This window comes from Trichechus manatus, unplaced genomic scaffold (assembly GCF_000243295.1).
Source record: "Trichechus manatus latirostris isolate Lorelei unplaced genomic scaffold, TriManLat1.0 scaffold00236, whole genome shotgun sequence".
Lineage (NCBI taxonomy): Eukaryota > Metazoa > Chordata > Mammalia > Sirenia > Trichechidae > Trichechus > Trichechus manatus.
In genome coordinates this window covers 1,531,708-1,554,368 of record NW_004444172.1, presented here as the reverse complement: position 1 = coordinate 1,554,368, position 22,661 = coordinate 1,531,708, and the positions used below count along the sequence as shown (strand labels likewise).

The 22,661-nt window shown below is 35.7% G+C and overlaps 3 protein-coding genes across 3 annotated transcripts; all 3 read left to right on the top strand.

The window, feature by feature from the left end:
• Positions 1–2,292: 2,292 nt before the first annotated feature.
• On the top strand, positions 2,293–3,239 carry LOC101356595 (olfactory receptor 1030-like). Its single transcript, XM_012559345.1, is given in 2 exon segments — positions 2,293–2,476; positions 2,479–3,239. Coding segments are annotated over 2 exon segments (945 nt in total).
• An 8,013-nt stretch (positions 3,240–11,252) lies between these two features.
• Positions 11,253–12,270, top strand: LOC101356347 (olfactory receptor 5M3-like). The gene is given in 1 exon segment (XM_012559358.2): positions 11,253–12,270. A coding segment is annotated over 1 exon segment (933 nt). The 5' UTR covers positions 11,253–11,298; the 3' UTR covers positions 12,232–12,270.
• A 9,342-nt stretch (positions 12,271–21,612) lies between these two features.
• On the top strand, positions 21,613–22,661 carry LOC101356085 (olfactory receptor 5M3-like). The gene is given in 2 exon segments (XM_012559357.2): positions 21,613–22,626; positions 22,629–22,661. Coding segments are annotated over 2 exon segments (933 nt in total). The 5' UTR covers positions 21,613–21,726.

Genomic DNA, 22,661 nt, shown 5'->3' with positions numbered 1-22,661 from the left:
GTTTTATTATAAAGTAAAATAAATTTTCACATGTCATTTTTTTGTATTAGATAATTTCTTTGTGCCTTATAATTTTTGTTGCTCTTATACATGGTGTGTATTTAAAATTATTTTCAAACTGCTTACATAGGAATTAAATTGAATTTTGTATGTTGATCTTGTAGACACTTTGTTTTTAACATTTGTTTGTAGATTTTATATTTAGATTTAAAGGTTTGTGGATAATGAAAGCTGTTTTCAATTGCTACTCCTTTCTTTATGATCTTAGTACACTAGCTCTGTCTTCCAGTTCAATATTTAATAGAAATATTCAGTAGAAAGTGTGATTGTGAGCATCTTTTTCTTATTTCTTATTTTAATGGAATATTTCCAATACTTCTCCAAAAAAATATGACTGTTTTCATGTTAAGGAGGTTTGTTTGTGTATCTAGGTTGCTATATTTTAAAGGACAATTGGATGTGAAAATTTATGTAGTGATTTACTTGTATCTCATAATATGACTGTTTTATTTTTTAATGGGGTGAATGGCATTTATAGAGATGCAGATTTGGGAATTGTCAGCATGTACATCGTATATAATGCCATGAAACTGATGATTTCATGAAACAAGTGATGGTATAAAGTAAAGAGAATAGGTCTGAAGCCTGAGCTCTGTGCCTCCCCATCCCCAGGTGGAACATACATTCCATCGAGGAAGACCACAAGGAATCATAAAAGCTACTGAGAAGGAGTGACCAGTAAGGTAGGAGGAAAACCAAGAGATTCTTGTGTCACAGAAACCAAAGTAGGGAAGGGTATCAAGGAGGAGTTGATCAACTTTGTCAAATACTTTCTGACAGGACAAGGTGAAGACTTGATGGTTTTAACAAGAGCAATTTCAGTGCAGTGGTGGGGACAACAATCTAGGGATGAGTTAGATAAAGGTTATGGACCATGAGTTGGAGGCATGTGATTGAGGTCATAAAGGGATTGAAGTTATCAGAATGGCAAGGACTAGGGTGTGATCCTAAGCTCGAGTGGCTAAGGTAGTGATGCACAAAGTCTTTGAAGGAGAAGAGTTCAAGATTGAGAGAAGCCCAGCTTATCTATGCACATACTGAATTGGCCAAGTACAGAGTCAGCTCATAGCGACCCTATAGGACAGAATAGAACTGCCCCATAGAGTTTCCAAGGACTGCTTGGTGGATTCGAACTGCCAACCTTTCGGTTAGCAGCTGTAGCACTTAATCACTATGCTACCAGGCTTTCCAAGTACGGAACACACTGCACACTAACAGTGGGACAGGATTCCTCTAAAATCCTAGAGAAATAATGAGAAACGATCTGGGAGTTAATGACTGGCAGCAAAATGCAGCATAGTGGGTAATATACTCTGATGATATGAGATTAAAAGCTTCTTGTTTTGTTTTGTTTTTTAAGAATAGAGGCAAAATTGCAACGAGGAGTAAGGAGAACGCTTGCCCTCTATGCAGAACAAGTGGAGGGAAAAAAAAAAAAAAATCAGGCTTTCCATGGGGGCCCTACAGGGGAAATAATTTTTTTCTGGGTAGAGCAAGCAAGAAGTTCAAGGGAATGTTAAGAGACTAGGTTGAAGATAAAGCAGATTTTGCTGAAAATATATCTTTAATTCCAGATGACACAGAGAAAGAGTCTCAAGGGGAGAAGACAGATGAAAGAGATGGAGGGATTATGGGAACAGAGCCTGATGGGGTCCCTGTGAGTTGGGTTTTTTTTTTTTTTTTTAATTGTGAAAAGAGAAATTTTTCTTGGAGTATATGTGTTAACTTTTGTTGAGTGAGCTTTGCTGAGGGAACTTCTAGGGAAGCTGACTTAAGCATGTGGATCCCTTTTCACCCCTCTTTACCAGACTTTCCTCTTTTTTAGTAATATAAATATTCAAGGCTGTACATTTCTTTATAAATACTGCTTTCAATGAATCAAACCTTTTGATATAGGTCTATGATATAATATAATTTTAATTTTGATTCATTCTAATCATTTATAAATTTCTATTTTAATTTTTTAATATGTATTATTTATTTTTTTTAATTTCCCAGCTTTTAAATTTTATTAGTTAATTGCACAGTGTGATCACAAAATGCAGACTGAATGAAAGCCGTTTGTTTGAAATTTGCTTATACTTGCTTTCTACTCTAATATGTGATCAATTTTTGTGAATATGGATCTTTTTACATAAGGTAAAATATTTGACCAAGGTTTCAATGATTACAACATACTTTCATACCTCTTCTTAGCTAATAAAACCAAAGCCTAACTTATGAGACGAAGACATGTCCAGAAGAAACTACACTGAAGTGACAGCATTTATTCTTTTGGGTCTAACAAGCTGCCCAGAGCTGCAAGTTGCCTTCTTTGTGCTGTTCCTTTTGGTCTACATAGTCACTGTGATAGGAAACTTGGGCATGATTGTTTTACTCAAAGTTGATTCCAGACTTCACACTCCCATGTACTTTTTCTCTCAAGTTTGTCTGTGTTAGATCTGTGTTTCTTCACGAATGTCACTCCCAAAATGCTAGAGAATTTCTTATCGGAGAGGAAGACCATCTCATCCACAGGTTGTTTGGTACAATGCTATACTGTCATTGATGTGGTCCTTACAGAGCACTGCATGCTGGCCATCGTGGAGTATGACTGCTACATGGCCATCTGTAATCCACTGCTGTACAGTAGCAAGATGTCCAAGAGTGTCTGTGTCCACCTGGTCATTGTCCCTCATGTCTATGGCTTACTCCTAAGTGTGATGGAAACCTTGAGGACCTACAACCTGTCCTTCTGTGGTGCTAATGAAATTAACCATTTCTACTGTGCTGACACCCCTCTTATCAAGCTGGCATGCTCTGACACCTACAGCAAACAGTTGTCGATGTACGTAGTAGCTGGCTACAGCAATGTCCAGTCCCTCCTGATCATCCTTACCTCCTACATGTTCATCCTTGTTGCCATTCTCAGAAGCCATTCTGCAGAGGGGAGAAAAAAGGCTTTTTCCACATGTGGCTCCCATCTCACTGTGGTCACCGTCTTTTATGGGACCTTCTTCTGTATGCACTTAAGATGCCCCACAGAGGAATCTGTGGAGGAGGGTAAAATGGTGGCTGTGTTTTACACCACAGTGATCCCCATGTTGGACCCCATGATCTATGGTCTCAGAAACAAGGATGTGAAAGAGGCCTTGATCAAAGCAATAGGGAAACAAAAACTGGGGAAATATAAGTGTTAAGCTACTATTTAAAAAGTCCTTGAAGTACTATGATATGATATTGTTGAGTTAGATCTCACATTTTTGACTAGTTCTGTGCATGAAATTTCTAACTTTCTTGTTAGACGGCTGGCTGCGTTGAAATTCTTAGAGGTAGTGGTTGAAATGGGAAGTCTAGGAGATACCAATTAAACAGCTCGTTCTCTTTCTTAGTTGTAACAGTTAGTGTCATGCCTTGGAAAAAAAATAGAAAAAAGAAAATCATTGACTTAAAAAATAGAATTTTGCTTTACTTTGTTTTGTTATCAGATAAAAAAGACATCGGGAAACAGGTGGTCTCTGAGTTGTATGTTAGCATTATTAAGTTAGGTCTTTAGCCTCCTTGCAGCCTGTTTTGTTTGGAACATTGCTTACATTCCCAAAGTCACTTCATGATCCAAAATGGCAGCTAGCAAGCCAGCACACATATGTGCATGTTCTCCATTGAGAACTTAATCAAGCTGAGTTTCTCGCACCTTGAAAAATGGAACCTCACCATGTAAATTAAGCTTAATTTGGGCAATAAAATCATATGCCTCGCATTGTGGAGATTGTGAACTGAAAATTATACTCACCATATATACAAATGATTTTCTTCATTAATAAAGTTTTAAATTGTATTTCTCAAGCATTGTATGAGCTTTTCTCTTGGAAATGGGTAGAAACTATATTTGTAAGGAACATAAGTATTAGAAATTATTTTCTACCAATAAAAATCATTTATTAAGGAATGTTTTTGTATAGTGTTAAACAACAAACAACAACAGCAACAAAGATCAACACTCACCTAGGAATTAGTTTGGTTTTAGAGATATAGATTAATATTTTCAGACAAGCAGAAGTCCATTTCAATCTCATCAATGATTTGTGTACATGAAATATGTCCCCCTTTATTCTCTTGTCTTTTACCAAATGTTTCTTACTGAAGAAGAGAAAGAACTTTCACCACGAGTACAAATAAAAGTGCCTTGTCTACTGTCAGGTATAGATTATTCATAATATATGTTGTGATTGATGCAATACTGACATAATTGTTATCACAGGGGACACCAAGATCTTTTTTTTTTTCCATAAAACTTTTTTTTCCCCAGCATAGACTCTCGCATACAGAAAAAAACAAAGTAAAATAGGAAGAAAGCAAAATATTGAGTTTTTCTATCTCTTATTTTAAAAATTCTAATTCTTCTGAGAGTTATTTTATCCTGGAGATTAGTTTTCCATTTTAGGTGATGTAATCTGTGGCATTTTAATTACTTCTACATGATTCTGACTATATTCTCCAGTGAGAAAGTCCCATGGTGGGAAATCCAGCCCTTATAAATTCTCCTGATATGCATTCGTGATGACAGATGGGATGTTGCCAACAACAGCTTTTCTTCATGCAGGTAGAGCCTATGTGTTCTCATATAAGCAGTCTAAAGTGTCAACCCTCTAGGCTTTCCTTGTAATTCTTAGTAGGCAGAGAATAGTCTGTGGAGGGTTCTTAGAAGTGGGATTGAAGAGATTTCACTTTGGCAGTGGGAGTCAGTTGTGGATGTGACTTTGCTTAATGCCCCTGTCTAAGGACTTCAAGTCATCCCTTGAAACACGGGCATACAGTCTTACGTAAACAAACAATGGGATTCCGTCCCTTCACGTGTCATTAGTGGTGACTGAATAATTGTGTTTTTATTTCTTTAATACAGCTGTCATTCTCAACATCTCTACCTTGCTTTCTCTGCCTTTCTCTCCCTGCCTCTCTCTCTGTGTGTGTCTTACACACACGCAGAGTCATTGAGTTAAATTTTTATACAGTACCAGCATCTTTACAATACCAACAATATGTTTACAAATGTAATTATTGACAAAGAAGCCCACCTCTCTTCAGTACACTAGTATACGATCCTATACTGCTTAGAAACCACTAAGCCCTTTCTTCATTCTTTGTTTTACATTCTAAATGGCTAGAGTGTAGCCCAGAGATAGTCTGAGAGAATGAGACAGGCCTACATATAATTTTATAGAATTCTCTCCCTGTCACACAAAGCACTTTGAAGACCTCTGTAAGGCTCATGTAGCTTACAGATATGGGGTAATCCTTCTGGAATAACCAATACTTTTGGTTCTTTTAGGACTGAGGGTTTTCCCAGGACACCAAACCTTCAGTGACAAAATGGGGGAAATTCCGGGCACACCCGGGTGGCGGTTGTTTATCCTGCGTCTATCTCACCGGACACTGAGCTGGATTTCATTAGGGGTTCAAGAGTGTGGATTTCATGCTCCTCCCCTGTTCAAATTGTCATTGAACAGCTACTAAAATTTGAGGCCTTCTTGGAGCTGGAGACTCAGGTCATACAGCTTGACTTACTGACACACTCAGCACTTAAGCGCTTGGAGCCCAATACATTATCTTTTTCTTATATTTTTTGACTACATTTGTCTTAAGTGAAAAAAAAAAGAGCAGTTAAAATGTTCTTTTTATATATGTAAGACTTATTAACGGTGAAATAAATCAATAAAGCTGTAAAAAGAAAGTGATAGCAGCACTTGGATAGACTAGACACAAAGAACGGGTTTCTTGCCTAGATGTGTGGAAAATGGCTAATGATTTGGAAGCGGGCAAAGAAAAGGGCACATTTGTAGAGTAAAGGGGATATGTTAATACAGTTTACAATAGCCTCTGTTTCTGTCTTTTACAAATTCAGTTAGATTGAGTAACACATCTTTGTTCTTGTCATCTTGGCAGAGACGACCTATAATGTTGCTCCTTTGACTTCACTTTTACTTTCATTGCCAACATTCTAGGAAAGGATAAGAATCATCACAAAAATTATCTTCTTTCACCAATTGCAATTTTATTTCTGTCACTTAAATTGCAACCTGGAAAAAAGTATTGGAAGTCACAGATACACAGGGAAACGAAGATACGTGCGAAGTCCAGGGAATGAGGAGAGAAGGACCAATCTCAGTTGATGACTGGTCGGAAGAGGGATGTATCTTTATAGGGAAGATAGAGTTATTTGGGAATAGATAATGCTGGATGAGAGGAAAACAAACGATTTTCCTGAAAAGTAATAAATAAATATATAGCAAAATAAAATAAAAATGTCTTAACCCTCCATTTGCTAAAATAGCATTTACCTCTAGTTCTTAAGTAGCTCAGAGCTACCCTATAAAACAGATTAGAGCTGCCCCATGGGGTTTCCGAAACTATAATCTTTGTGGAAGAAGACTGCCACAACTTTCTCCTGCAGAATAGCTGGTGGGTTCAAACCTCTGACATTTTGGTTAGTAGCATAACATTTTAATCACTGTACCACTGGGTAGCTATGAGCCGGAACTGACTTGATGGCACACAACATTAAGTAGCTGGTAAGACTGTTTATCTATACACATATAATCTAAAACTAATGAATGTCTTAGTATTCATGACTAAATTTGTAAGGAACAAATAAACCTGTCGAGAGAGGGAACAAGTATGTTATTGTTGTTAGGTGCCATTGAGTCGACTCGGACTCATAGCAACCTTATGTCAACGGAAGGAAACTCTGCCCCATCCTGTGCCATTCTCACAATCGTTGTCCTGCTTGAACCCACTATTGTAGCCCCTGTGTCAATCCATCTCATTGAGGGTCTTCCTCTTTTTCACTGACTCTCTACTCTATCAAGAACAATGTTCTTTTCCAAGGACTGATACCCCCTAATAACATGCCCAAAATATGTGACACAAAGACTTGCCATCCTGGCTTCTAAGGCGTATTCTGGCTGTACTTCTTCCAACACAGATTTGTTCGTTCTTCTGACAGTCCATGTATAATCAATATTCTTCACCAACACCATAATTCAAAGGCATCAATTCTTCTTTAGTCTTCCTATTCATTGTACAGCTTTTGCATGAATATGAAGTGATTAAAAATACCCTATGGTGGCTTAGACGTACCTTAGTCCTCAAAGTGATATCTTTGCTTTTTAACACTTTAAAGAGGTCTTTTGAAGCAGCTTTGCCCAATGCAATACATCATTTGACTTCTTGACTTCTGCTTCAATGGGTATTGATTGTGGATCCAAGTAAAATGAAATCCTTGACAATTTCAATATTTTATCTGTTTATCATGATGTTACTTATTGGTCCAGTTGTGAGAATGTTTGTTTTCTTTACGTTGAGGTGTAATCCATACTGAAGTCTGTAGTCTTTGCTCTTCATCAGTAAGTGTTTCAAGTATAAGTAGGCGGAATTGGTGAGGACGTTATTACTGATTTGTCAAGGTATGAGTAATGATAATAAGAGTAACAATAATAGCTAACACTTAATGCTTCCTGTATGCTACGCAGTGTTCTGCTGCCTTTACTCGGATCTTCTTATTTAATTCTCTCAAGAGCCTTATTTTTTTCAAAAGATGAAACCATCTTCAAGAGATGAGTTACACACATCATTTTAAAGCAAACAATCATACTAAACTGTACTGTAAATGAGATATTAACCTTAGAAGAGAAATATTCTTTATACATCTTTATAACAGGACATGGGGCTAAATTCATGATTTCTGCCTTTTTATAGATCCAGCGTAAATTTGTGTTGCCTTTAAAAAGTTTCCAGAATCTATTATCTAAAAATAATAGATTTTAGATAATTTTCTGCAGTTTTTCATTCTTTTGTGATACAAATATGCTTTAGAATAGCTGTTAAAAAATTGCCATTTAGTAACCCGTTCATGTTATACATACCTCAAGGAAGTAGGTACAAACAAAGTGCTTACCCTTCAGGTGATAAAGAAACAATTTAATGAGTTGTTTTTATACAAATTCTATGCATGCGTGTGTATAAATATGTGTGCCTGCATTTGTGTGTGTATAGTAATCGGGGTACTACATATTGTAACTACTTCTCTCCTAAATAGATAAGAGTATAAAACAAAGTGCTCAAAACACAAGACCAGAGAATACTAATGATTCAAAGTCAGACTCTTGTTTAAAGTACAAATAGTCTCTGACTTATTACATATCGGAGTTATGAGGAATTGCACTTGCAATCGTCTGTTTTTTTTTGTACATCTTACCGTTTGTAATATGTACTACATACGATGTTAAATATATATCTGTAAGTTTATATGTAATATTTCCAACCACTTAATACAAATAAAGATAGGATATATAAAGATACTAATAATAAAAGGCAATAATAATGAAAACTAAAAGAAAAAAAAATGCGATATTAGACTTAGGTTAGAACTGATTTAAACAGAACCTCATCAAAGTCGGAAACTATCTAGTTTTGTTCAACTACATTTCCATTTATGCAAAAGGATATCTTTCAAGTTGCTGGAAACATTGAGATTCATAGTGAGGTATTTTATTTCTCATCCCAGGCATTATGTTTGTGCTTATCTAAGGAACACACAATCATAATCTGCATTATTTACATGTAATACTACTGTTACAAACTGAGAACCATTTGACAGAAGTACTTGGCTTTCTTAGCCAGTAATGGGCGCCCTAAACAGAGGTTAGAGGAATGGAGGTTTCTTTGCAGAAACTCTAAGAAACATCTTTTCTTATGGCTTTTCTTTGGTCTTCTTAAGATAAGTTAAAGGCTACCAAGAGAAAACTAACAAATATTAACTAATTTTTCTCAAGGCACAAAAGAATATGACAAAATACACTTTTGATTTTTTTAATAGATTCATATGCAACAGTTAACATCCGGGGAAGTCACTTTGACAACCAATCTCCTAATTTATACAAATAAGGAAAGCTAACCCCAAATGAAGAAACTTAGTAACAGAGTCAGGTTAGAACACAAAGCTTGGGATTTTCATCTGTGAGTCTTTTCTCTAATACTTCATGTATATATCTTAATTGATCTCTACACCCACCCCAAAAAGTAGACCTTCTTATTGTCCCCTTTTACCCATGAGCAAACGGAGGCACAGAGACGTTAAATAACTAGTCTAAGATCACACATCTAATAAGCAGTAGGGTTGGGAATTGACAGTTTTACTACCTTAGACTTTACCTATTTTATTCTTAAGGAAATATTTCACAGTTGATTAGTATTTTAAGGCAACAAACAAGATATCCATGTAGTTCATCTTTATTCCCTCTCACCTCTTCAATATCACCAGAGACCAGCTGGGAAGTGATGATGATGACATTCTTCTTAATTGAACTTTGGTAGCAAACACCGAATAGTTTTATGAAGACCCATTCGCTGTATAATCACTTGGCCCATGAATAAGTAGAAATAAGAAGAAAACTCCTCCTGATAAATTAGCTCAAAGTATTTAAACCCAATTACTGGAATGTGCTAGAAGATTTTCATAATTCAAAGAGCTAGCCAACTTAATTTGATACAGTAAGAAAACAAAGCCTCCTCTCCAGTCTCCAAACAAATTTACTTAGCTTTCTGATACATTTTAGATACTATGAATTCAAGCTTAAACGTTTGTAGAGAAATAATATAGATCTTAGCTCATATTTTATTGCTTTTATTTTACTCAAAGTTCTAAAGAACTTTAGGAGAATTGGCCAACGGATAGCAGGGAAATGAGAAGTAAAAGGAACTCTAAAAAACGGTATGTTTGAGGGGACAATAGGCTGAAATAATCATTAGATGTTCAACAGATGGAGAAGATAATCACTTTTTGACTGTCACAAAGTATAATTATGTTTTTGTAATGATTAACCTAAATTATAATAGTCCTAGGCTAATGAACGTGAATAAACACATAATTTCTTTTTTTGTTTATTGTTGTAGTTTAAATGAAGTTTACATTTCAAGTTAGTCTCCCATACAAAAATTTATACATACATTGTTATGTGACCATAATTGCTCTCCACATACTGTGACAGCACACTTTTCCTTTCCACCCTTGATTCCCCATGTCCATTCAACCACCTCCGAACCCTCTCTGCCTTCCCATCTCACTTCCAAACAGAAGCTGCCCATTTAATCTCTTGTATCTACTTGAGCTAAGAGGCATACTCCTCTCGAGTATCACTTTATGTCCCACAGTCCAGTCTAATCCCTGTCTGATGAGCTGGCCTTGAAAATTGTTTAGTTCTGGGCTGATAGAGAATCTGGGGGCCATGCCGTCCGGGGTTACTCCAGTCTCATTCAGACCATTAAGTATGGTCTTCTTACTAGAATTTGAGTTCTACACCCCACCTTTTTCCTGCTCCATTAGGGACTCTCTGTTGTAAACACGTAATTTCTGATCTCAAGTTTAACAGCCTAATAAGGCAGAGAGAAATGGAAGAGTGAGTCTGCCATAGAATTTGTTAATGGTTCAAGGACAAATGGAGAAGATCTTAGAAAGGATTATTGCTTGAGTTCATTATTATTAGACTTGTTTGTAATGTGGACAATAACTAAAAAGGATCAAACTATTTTTTAGATTGATTTATTTTTTAATTGCTAAATCAGTGTGATGATTTAAGAGATTTTCTGTCTTATTTTTTCATTCTGATAAGAGTAATGGATTTACATCAAGCCATCTATATAGTTTTATTATATTCTTTTTATAATAAAGATTACAAATTTGCAAGACGACTAAATGAAAATAACATTTTACTTTCTGATTACAGAATAACACTTCTTTCCTTGTACTTTACATTGCAAATATGTTACAGGTCTTCTAAATTCTATAAATCTAATGAAGAAATAAAATGTATACACCTTCTCAAAGTTGGGGCCACTGAAAAGAAGTCTTTTCCTTCCCAGGGAATAGCAAGAGTAGAAGTTTGTTTTCTGAAATCTTTATTTGCAGACAAATAAAATCTTTGTTTGTAAAAGTTCTGTCACTATATTTCTATACTTATTAATGTTTTAACACTCTATGTGTAAAAAAATCATGTATGCATACACGCACATGAGAAAGAAATATTGGTAAGAAAAGATAGAGAAAGAGAGGAGAAACAAAAGAAAAACAGCAAAGGCATTAAAAGGAATAGGTTAGCAAAGGATAGCATAAATGAAGAATGGCTATACTTGGTATGTATATTTACTGATCTCTACTGATTTCGTTAGATAAAATGCATCTCTCTCTGGATCAGATTTAAAAAAATGCTCAATTTTACTGAAGTGACAGAATTTATTCTTTTGGGATTAACTAGTCATCCTGAATTGCAACTCCTTTTCTTTGTGGTTTTGTTACTGGTCTACATTATCACACTGGTTGGGAACATTGGTATGATCATATTAATCAGTATCAGCCCCCTGCTCAGCAGCCCCATGTACTTTTTCCTCAGTCACTTGTCTTTTGCTGATGTGTGGTTCTCCTCTAATGTCACCCCTAAAATGTTGGAAAACTTGATATCCGAAACCCAAACCATTTCCTATCCTGGTTGTATAGTGCAGTGTTTCTTTTTCATTGCCTTTGTCCACAAAGAAGTGTTCATCCTCTCTGTGATGGCCTTTGATTGATACACGGTGATTGGCAACCCTCTCTTATATGGCAGCAGAATGTCAAGGACTGTCTGTATTCGACTGATCTCCTTTCCTTATATACACGGCTTCTTCATTAGTCTGATCTCAACACTCTGGACCCATGGTTTGTACTTCTGTGGGAACACTGAGATCAACCACTTCTACTGTGCAGACCCAGCTCTCATCAAAACGGCACGTGCAGGGACCTTCATTAAAGAATACACCATGTGCACATTAGCAAGTCTCAACTTCTCTTATTCCTTATTGGTCTTTATTGTCTCCTACATATTTATCCTGATTGCCATCTTAAAAATGCGTTCAACAGAAGGAAGAAAGAAAGCCTTCTCCACGTGTGGGTCCCACCTGACAGCTGTCACCATATTTTATGGAACTCTCTTCTTCACGTATCTTAGAAGCCCAACTGAGGAGTCCGTGGAGCAGGAAAAAATGGTGGTTGTGTTTTACACCACAGTGATTCCTATGTTGAACCCCTTGATCTACAGTCTCAGGAACAAGGATGTGAAGGAGGCCATGAGCAAAGCAATCAATAGAACATTTTTAACTAAATAAAATAAAAATTTTTTGATGTATGATGAGATCCATAGTCCAATAGAAGGGATGGAAGCTAACCATTTCTTTCAGATAATTTTGAGAAAAAGTGTTATTTATATTTTCAATGAGTAGTCAAAAATAATACATAATTGAAAAGTGAATAAAGGCATAGCAAGTAAGAGAAGTGTGTTGGAACTCTGGACTCTCTGAGTCTATGAAATATGAAGTACAAAAAATGTTGAAAATATCGTCTATTATTTTTCCCTTCAATGCAATATCAAAATAGTGAGTTATTTTGGAATAGAGAATGTTTTCTTCAGGACTCTGAGACATTTCACAAATCAACTTTTTAAATTCTGCTTTGTAGGAAATGTATTGTTCTCTTCTTGCACCTAGAGTAGATTTTGGTTCTGGATTATATGTTGTTATTTCAAAATGCTTAAATGGAGTATGATTTTACAATAAATCATTGTTAATGACTGAAGACAATATCCCTGACAATAGAATATTTTATGTACATTCTGTTATAAAGTCTATTTAAACAATATTAGTTAATATAAGTACAAAAGCTTGCATTTCCAAATATATACTAATTAATTAAATAAACTTCATTTGTATATGGGCTTTTTAATATCCTGTGGTCTCCAATTAATATCCTACTTATATCTCAGCTTTTAGAGTGATTATGAGAAGGTAAAGACACAATCTCATTGGTGTTCTGGAATTTAAAATATATTTTCTTAAGTAGGTTTTGACAGGTCACTTTGAGAATATTTTTAGGAGATATTGAGAAGTATTTATTCTTTCTCTTACTGTTTGTGCTTTTTTGTTTAGCCTTTTTGGGATTGATGGTAGTCGAAACTGGCTGCCCCCTTAGTAGTTCTAGCATGTTCATTTGTTCCTTGTCATACATTTCATGTCTGATTTTAAAATTAAAAGTCACTTATATATAACTAATGCTCCATCCTTTGGTTCTTTACAATATTGTCTAAAAGATTTGATTTGAAAGACAGGAAATATTTAGAAGCACAATCAACTGAAGTTGTATAAAATATAACCTTCCTTGTCAGGGTACAAGTCCTGTTCATTTTCTTTATCACTAATTTTATAAGGGCATCAAAAATGATATCAGTCATATTTTCATTGACTGAATTTTAATTTAATTCAGTCCTATTTTAATAGGACTGGATTTTTCAAAAGAAAGAAAAAGATGTATTGATGCTTATGAATTGTATATGTGTATATATCTATACATATATATGCACGAGTGTGTGTGTATCTGTGTGCTCTCCCTCAGAGTAGTCAACTTGATCAGTATTTTGCAGGAACTCCTATTTAAGAATTTTCCGTAGGTCCAAATGAGTTGTCATACAAAATATCCAACATGTTTGTATTGGGAGGGTCTGCCAGTTTAGCGTACTGCCTTACTCCTCTTCCACTGTTCTTAAGTTTGTAACTCCAGACTGCCTACTTCACCAACAATAGTTCTCTTCTTTTCTCTATTTAGCCTTTGTGAATTGTGCCAGTAGCCTGAAAAGTCTGAAAGAGCAGCTATGCAGTCACGGGCCGAGGAACCAAACCCACTGTCGGTCAAGTTGATTCCTACTCATAGTGACCCTGTAGGACAGAGTAGAACTGCCCTATAAGGTTTCTAAGGCTATAAATGATTACCTTTCTTCCACAGAGTGGCTGCTGGGTTCAAACTACCAACCTTTCAGTTAGCAGCCTGCACTTTAACCACTGTACCACCAGGGCTCCTTCAGTGGCCTAGAACCTGCTGTCATCGAGTCAGTTGTGACTCATAACAATCCCACAGGGTTTCCAAGGCTGTAAATCTCTAGGGAAGCAGACTGCCACATCCTTCTCCCACAGAACCACTGGTGGTTTTGACTGAAGACATTTAGTTAACAGTCAATCTTTCAGTTAACAGTCAATCGCTTTAACTGCTGCGCCAAGGGCAAATACTTAGGGGCAGAGACAGTGAAGGTTAAGTTTGAATCTGAGAAATTGGGGGGTAGGGGTGGTATGCAAAAGACATTAAAAAAAAATTATAACACAAATACTATGTGTGTGTGTGTTTCCCATTAGATCGTTGAAGGTTCAATTAACTGACTTCCAAAAACATGTGCTAAAAATATCCATCAAGAACTGCTTATAGAGTATTTTCCTCTTCACAAGTTTACTTCACTCCACATCAATGTTTGTGACTCAGAAATAGTTCTGAACAACACAGTTAGAATGTCTCTCTGCAGTGAGTCAAGAGGAATATCTAGTGGCAAAAGGTTGAAAACTTGTACAAGTATTGAAATTTATATATCAGTATATGGATATATAAAAACAATATTTGTTACTCTAATGAGAATAGAGAAGATATCATGTCTGGTAAAGTAGAGGGTCAGCAAAGAAGAGGAAGACCCTCAATGAGATGGAATGACACAGTGGCTGCAATGATAAGCTCAAGCATAGCAACAATTATGAGGATGGCACAGAACCTGACAATGTTTCCTTCTGTTGTACATAGGGTTGTTATGAATTGGGACAGACTAGACGGCACCTAACAGCAACAATGATAGGAATCAGATGTAAAGATTTCTTAACATGGAGTGATATAACTGAACTTGGTGAGTTCACCAACTTAAGTCCATTTGACTCAGCATGACCATGTTGTATGCAAATATAACAGCCTTCAAAGATGATATTAAAGTACTTCTCAACCACCCTTGATTGCATCCCTCTGCCCAAGCAACTAGTGTTTTCATTTTATCTTATTCCCTGTTGTTGTTGTTAGTTGCTGTTGAGTTGGCTTCAACTCATGGCGACCCCATATACAACAGAATGGATATAGAGTAAATCCATTATTTTCATAGTATTTATTATTGACTCTGTTTTTGTAGGTGAACTCTAGATGATACATCTTTTGAAAAGAACTTATTGCAGAGGTGTAGTGATTACATGAAGTGAGAGTAATAAATAAAACACTGTCTGTCCATTCTAGGACTGTTACTTGCACAGGGCGGACAAAAAAGAGAATACAAATCATTTCTAAATTCTGGTTAGCTGGATTTGTAGAAATTAATGAGTGGTTCTTGGAATTTAAGGTGAAGCATCATTGCCCTTTGAACTAGGTTCTCTTGCGGCACACAGCTCTTCCACATGATAGCTACCTGTCCAAAATTTCTAAAGTCAGTAGTCGAGTTGGCAATTATGCTAGACTTTACAAAGGAAGACAGAGTCTTGGATGTTTTTAAGGGAAATGCTGTTGCTGTCAAGTCAATTCTGGCTCATAGTGACCCTATGGGACAGGGTAGAACTGCCCCATAGGGTTTCCAAGGAGAGATGCAGATGGTGGATTTGAACTGCCGAAATTTGGTTAGCAGCTGAGCCATTAACCACTGTGCCACCAGGGCTTCTTTTAAGGGAAAGAGAGTGTTAAATACTACTTCAGTACTGCAGACCAGAAAACACCACAATAAAAAAAAATAGGTTTTTAATACCATTTTAGATATATTAATTTTTGTACATTTAACAAGGGCTACATTTTTTTACTACACAGAAGTCTAAACCAAAAACAGACAAACAAAAAACAGTTGCCCTGGAGTCAATTCTGACTCATGGTGACCCCATGTGTGTCAGAGTGGTACTGTGTACCATAGGGTTTTCAGTAGTTGATTTGTTGGAAGTAGATCCCCAGGCCTTTCTTCCGAGGCAACTCTGGGTGGATTTGAACTGCCAGCCTTTCAGTTTCTTGCTAATAGATAGAAATAATAATAATTATCTCAGGGGGCAGTATAAGAATTAAATTATCACAGTGTCTCACCTGCATTAACTTCAATAAATGCATTATTTTTCCTTTATCATTATTATTATTTTCCTCATTTATAAAACAAGGGAATAGAAGCAGATAGTAGCTTTCTGCTATGATATGCTATACATTTAACTGTAGGCGTCTCCACTTGCTTCATCTTTCACTGGAAAAGCTAAGTGGCACAGAGTACAGGATTGGAATATGAAGCCTGAGGAACCCCATCAACAGATTTCCTATGATGCAAATTTTGTCATTTGATCCCAGGACCCATACAGAATAAAGTAAGTTAAGAGAAAAACTAACTTGTACTAACCTGTCATAAAACAAAACAAAACTCAATAGTTGACTATTTCTCTAGAGATGCCTTCCCTAGGGTCATTTCTAGGGGGAATTTCTTAATTGCTACTTGTTTTCTATGACAATCATATCAAGAGGGCTTTCTGGTGAACTTCTTCCAGTTTCTCCTTTGACTGGTAAAAGTTGCTTGCCATCCCTATTTAGAATTCACTCTTCATCTTTGCATCCTTACTGGGTATATTTATCTTCATTTTCAGGTAAGTAAAAAAATAAATACATCTATCTGGCAAAGCTTGAATCTTAGATTTTTATTTTAGTTTTTATAAGGAAATTTTATTTATTTATGTTTTGTGTGTGTGTGTGTGAAGGAGTCTAACAGAGAGGAAAGGAGGGAGAGAGAGAGGGATGGAGAGAAAAGAGAGATAGAGGTAAATTTTCAATAGAGATTTGATTATTTTATTATAAAATATTACCAGCAGCTACCATTTCCAAGACTGCATTTAATAATTATCATTTCATGAATATTTAGCATATGTTAATGTACAGTATCACCTCATACTCACAACAGCCAATGAAATTGGTACTATTATTAATCATACTGAGGCAAGAAGAAATTAAACAAAATAATTTAAAAAATAAATAAATAAAGCTTGTCCATGTTCATAAAATAAGTCATGAAGACAAGATTCAGCTAAGGTCTGACAATAGAAACAGAATTCTTTAACTGGAACACTGAATATTGCTGCTTGCCTGGTCTGGAAAAAATTCATATTCATTGGTAATGTCATTTGAAATGAAGAATGATATAATAAGGGAAGATTGTGAATATATTTTTGTCTTCTGTTGATGATGAATATCCTCTAGATGCTTCTAAGGTTCACATACCTACTTCCTTCTAGACTTCGTAACCCTAAGATCAGACTTAACCACTCCGTTTTCCCTGTGATTTTGCTATTTCTACGTATGACCTGGCTAGTCATCATTCAAATTTTCTTAAATTTTGCTTTTGGACAGCATATGGCACCATCTGTTAGGTCCTTTTTTTTGTGCTGAATCATCCTTGCTACAACACAGTCAAACGTGACTTTTAAACAAGAGTCCTTGTATTGCTGATCTTTGAAAATCAAATGAAGGTGAAAAAGATGGGAAGCCACAGGCATATGCTGTGGAATCAGAGATCAGGTATGTCTACTGCCATGTTGGAGATCTCTTTTCTGATGTAAATTTCTCATTATCTCTATGTTTTCTGTATTGCCTATCATGATGTCTAGAACATATATTTAGTTTTTTTTGTATGTAAACCTGCCAAATTTTTAAAAAATCATTTTTTTCTTGTTTAGGAAATGCATCTTTCCTAAAAGTTAATACTTTAGGAAGTGCATCTTTCCAAAAAGTTAATACTTTTTTTTTTGATAAAGTAGAATTATTTGGGCAGTTTATTTGTGATTTACCTTTCGTATTTCTGCTCTCATCATTGCTCATCTTCACTGCCAATGAAAAATACTTCCACAGCATGTTTGGAACACAGTCTCCAAACATATTGCCACTGCCTCTCAGACACCCAAGGAGCATATCCAAGTATGAGTATATAGTAGCATGCTAGGGAGCATATATGCAACATAGCAAAAAAGCAAACCAATTGCCATCGAGTCAATTCTGACTCATGACAACTCTATTATGTTTAAGAATAGAACTGTGCTCCATAAAGTTTTCAATGGCTTTGATTTTTGCAAGTAGATTGCTAGGTCATTCTTCCAAGGAGGCTCTGGGTGAATTTGAACCACCAACTTTTCGGTTATTAGCCAAGTGCTTAATTGTTTGAACCATCCAGAGATTTACATATACAACATTAAGAGTGGGTATTTTATCATGTTGCCTTCCTCTCTGGTATTAGTTTTTATTCATTTAGTTTTTCCTTTTTCTCAAAACCCAATGAAAAAACAAGATTTGGAGGGTGAAAGAGAGGTCTAAACAAAGTTTATAATTTTAGTGAAATTGAATATACAAAAATTAGTTTAAAAATAAATTTATGTTTATGTCAGCAAAGTTCGATAGAAGTTCTAAAAAAGAAAAAAAATGTTGGGAAGAATTGAGTTATCACAAGTAATATATGCATGCACAGTAGCAGTCTGTAACATATTTACCTCACATTTTTGATAGCAAACATAGAGTTATGCATTGAATTGTGTTCCCTCAAACTATGTGTTGAAATCCTAACCTCTGTACCTGTAAATATGATCCTGCTTAGATATCGATGTTCTCTTTTTTATGTTAATGAGGTCAGACTGGAGATGGGTGGGTCCTAAACCCAATCATTTCTGAGTTATAACAAGAACAAAACAGACACAAAGATACACACAGAGAGAAGGGGAAGACAGATGGTAGATGAAATATCTTTATAGGGATGCATTTATAAGCTTAAGAATGCCAAGGGTTGCTGACAGCTACTAGAAGCTGAAATAGACAAGAAAGAACTTTCCTTAGAACCACACCCTGAATTCGGATTTTAGGTCACTATGAGTCGGAATCAACTCAATGGCAATAGGTTGTTTGTTGTTGGTGAACTGTGAGAAAAAAGATTTCTGTTCTTTAAAGCCACCCACTTGGGATATTTCTGTTACAGCAGCAATAGGAAACTAATACACACCATCCATCATATTCACTTAAAATTGCCAATTACAATGCAAATAATTTTGCAATTCTTTTAGCTTTATGGTTGTGTAGGTGTTACACACTTGTATTACTGTGCATATTTGAGAAATTCTGTAATAAAACCTACACAAAAAATACTTTTTCAGGTACTACCATTTTTCTCTCCTTGATATATCACTTTTTATTTCTTAAAGGCTCACAAATATATTCCGTTAAAGCAGTAATTTATCTTTTGTGACACGAATGTTATACTGATGGATAAAGAATTTTGGTCAATTTATTAATACACATGCTGTCAATGGCCAATTGAACAATAACTAAGTAAATGCTATTGACTTAGACTTTAGTAGACTTTAAAGGAAATGCCGCTTTGTTTATCATAGATTGATGTTCAGCTATATATAATTCAATGCTATCACATGTATTCTCCAAGTTTTATTTCCATAATACCTGTGTGTGCTTCCATCCAAACAATCATTTCAAATTGGCCATTGAGAAAGTCTTCAAGGGGAAAATGAGTTCCATAAATGTAACACGAAGGCTTGGGACTTGGGTGGGGGTAAGACAATGAAACTACATGGGAAGGCTGATATATTTTGTACAATAAAACAGAGGAGCTTAGAGGTGAATTCATCAACTGTAATAGATTTCACAGCCTATATGCAAATGTATTCCACGACAGTTTATCCAAATTTAGACAACTTTGTCATTATTCTTTAATTTAAAAAAAAATTAATCCACTGTAAACCGTAGATTTTCATTAATTGATCCAAGATTCTAGATTTGTGTAGAGTCATTCTAATCCATTTTTGTTAGCAGCCTTCTCCTTTAATTAAAAAAAAAAGTGCTTTTTTTTTTTTTTTTTTTAAGTAGGGTGGGTGGAAGATTATGAATACTTTGATGAATGAAAGTCAGTTTGTTCTCACCTCCCTAATAGCTTGCCTAATTTCTGCCTTTCCTAGTTACTACCTAGTGATAATTACGGATAGGATCCATCAAATTGTGGTTGAACAAAGTTTAATCTTGGATATAGAAACAAAGATCTTGGGAATGATTATTTGCCCTGGAAATGACATTTAGCCATTGGAGGGCATGACACAAATTTCATCTCCAACAAAGTCATTACCCTGCTGAAAAGATACCTCAGGGTTCTTATTGGATATAATTGCTTTCTGTGTTCTATAAAACATGAATGTCCATAGATGTTGATGAAATCTCTATGTGTGTGCATGTATATATACAGAATTCTTTCACACAGAATTTATCATAATTTGAGTTTACAAGGATAGATATTTATCTCTAAGAGCTTGGTTAGAGTATGACGATTTCTCAGTCTTATTTGATTAAGGAACACTTGTGTTTTTTTTTTCCTTTATAATTTCTATTAAATCATGGAAGGTGCTGGTGTTTTCCTAGGAATATAATTTTAGAAACATTCTTCCAGGAAAAGGTTCATAGGATACAAATTATATTTGAGAATACATTTGCAAAATACTCAAGAACCTTTCCAGAATTCCGCTGGACCCCCCAAGTATGGTCAATCATTCCCCGATTTATGCCCCATTATAATTCTGTAAGAAGATATCACACATTTTGTAAGCATTTATTTACTTACATTAATACTTGTATAAAAATGACATTAATCTTTTCTTATTTGTTTTTGACTATCTGGAACATAGCAGTGGATTATATCTAAACCAATCCTACTAACCCCCCTGCCATCAAGTAGATTTTGACTCATGGCGACCCTATTGGACAGAGTAGAACTGCCGCATAGGGTTTCGAACACTGTGAATCTTTACTGAAACAGACTGTCATATCTCTCCTGCAAGCAGCTGGTGGGTTCAGATCGCCAACCTTTTGGTTTGCTGCTGAATGCTTTAACCACTGCATGACCCCGACTCCTTGGATTATATCTAGTAGAATACAATTACATGTCAGATTTGGAGGGGGATTCATATCCATGGAATATGCATAATATGGGAGCCCCTGGGTGGCACAAATGGTTAAGGGTTCAACTACTAATCAAAAGTTACCAGCTTGAATCCACCCAGAGGCAACTCAGAAGAAAGGCCTGGTGATCTGCTTCCAAAAAGTCACAGTTGAAAACCCTATGGAGTGCAGTTCTACTCTGCAACACATGGGGTCACTATGTATAAATGTGTATAAGTGGTACACCATTTTATACTTGGTGATGATGGCTATTGTTTGTCCCTCTTCAATTTAAGTGAGTAGGGGTAGGAGGTTAGATTATCTGACATTTAGAGCTGATAAATTATTTCATTCATTGGCTTCCATCTCTAATAAGGAAGAATATTCTTATAATGAAAAAAGGAGACAAAAGGTAAAAGAGATTTCTGAGTTCTCTTGAATAGAGATCTACAACTTTCCATTAATATCTTAAAAATATGAAAATACCAAACAGAATTGGCATTAAGGGATGTTTAAGAAGTAGTCTTGGAAATTAAACTGCTGAAATAACTAGTACTACCATGTTTCAATCACAATATTTTGTATAATTCCTATAAAAGAGAGTTCGTGTATTTATTAATCTTAGTGACCTTCAGAGAACCTGTTACAAAGATTTGCAGAAAAAAAGTGACAAAGTACAGTCAGGGATATTTAATACAAATAACAACGAAAAAGGACATGAATTAAACTATAAATGAATAAATAAACAATTCCTGATTTTTTTTTTCATTTATTTCCTTTCAAATATCACAGAGCTTTGTAACTAGTATTGGCTTAGCACTGATAACATGCTCAATTTCACTGATGTGACAGAGTGTATTCTTTTGGGATTAACTAGTCGTCAGGAATGGCAAGTTGTCTTCTTCATCATTTTTCTCATGGTCTATATTATCACCACAGTGGGCAATATTGGCATGATCTTGTTAATTAAAGTCAGTCCACAGCTTAACAGCCCCATGTACTTTTTCCTTAGTCGTTTGTCATTTGTGAACGTTTGGTTTTCTTCCAATGTCACCCCTAAAATGTTGGAAAACCTTTTGTCAGAGACAAAAATGATTTCGTATTCTGGTTGTTTAGTACAGTGTTTTTAATTCATTGCCCTTGTCCATGTAGAAATTTTTATTCTTGCTGTCATGGCCTTTGATAGATACGTGGCCATTGGGAATCCTCTACTCTATGGCGGCAAAGTGTCAAGGGTTGTCTGTATTCGACTGATTTCGTTCCCTGACATATACGGCTTTCTGACTAGTCTTGCAGCAACATTATGGACTTATGATTTGTACTTCTGTGGGAAAATTGAAATCAACCACTTCTACTGTGCAGACCTACCTCTCATCAAAATGGCCTGTGCTGGGACCTATGTAAAAGAATATACAATGATCATACTTGCAGGCATTAACTTCACATATTCTCTGACTGTAATTATCATCTCTTATCTACTCATTCTCATTGCCATTCTATGGATGCACTCAGCGGAAGGGAGGCGGAAGGCCTTCTCCACCTGTGGGTCCCATCTGACAGCTGTCATCATATTTTATGGGACTCTCATCTTCATGTATCTCAGACGTCCCACTGAAGAGTTGGTGGAGCAGGGGAAAATGGTGGCTGTGTTTTATACCACAGTGATCCCCATGTTGAATCCCATGATCTACAGCCTGAGGAACAGGGATGTGAAAGAAGCCATGAACACAAAGTGATCACTAGAACATGTTTAACAAAATAA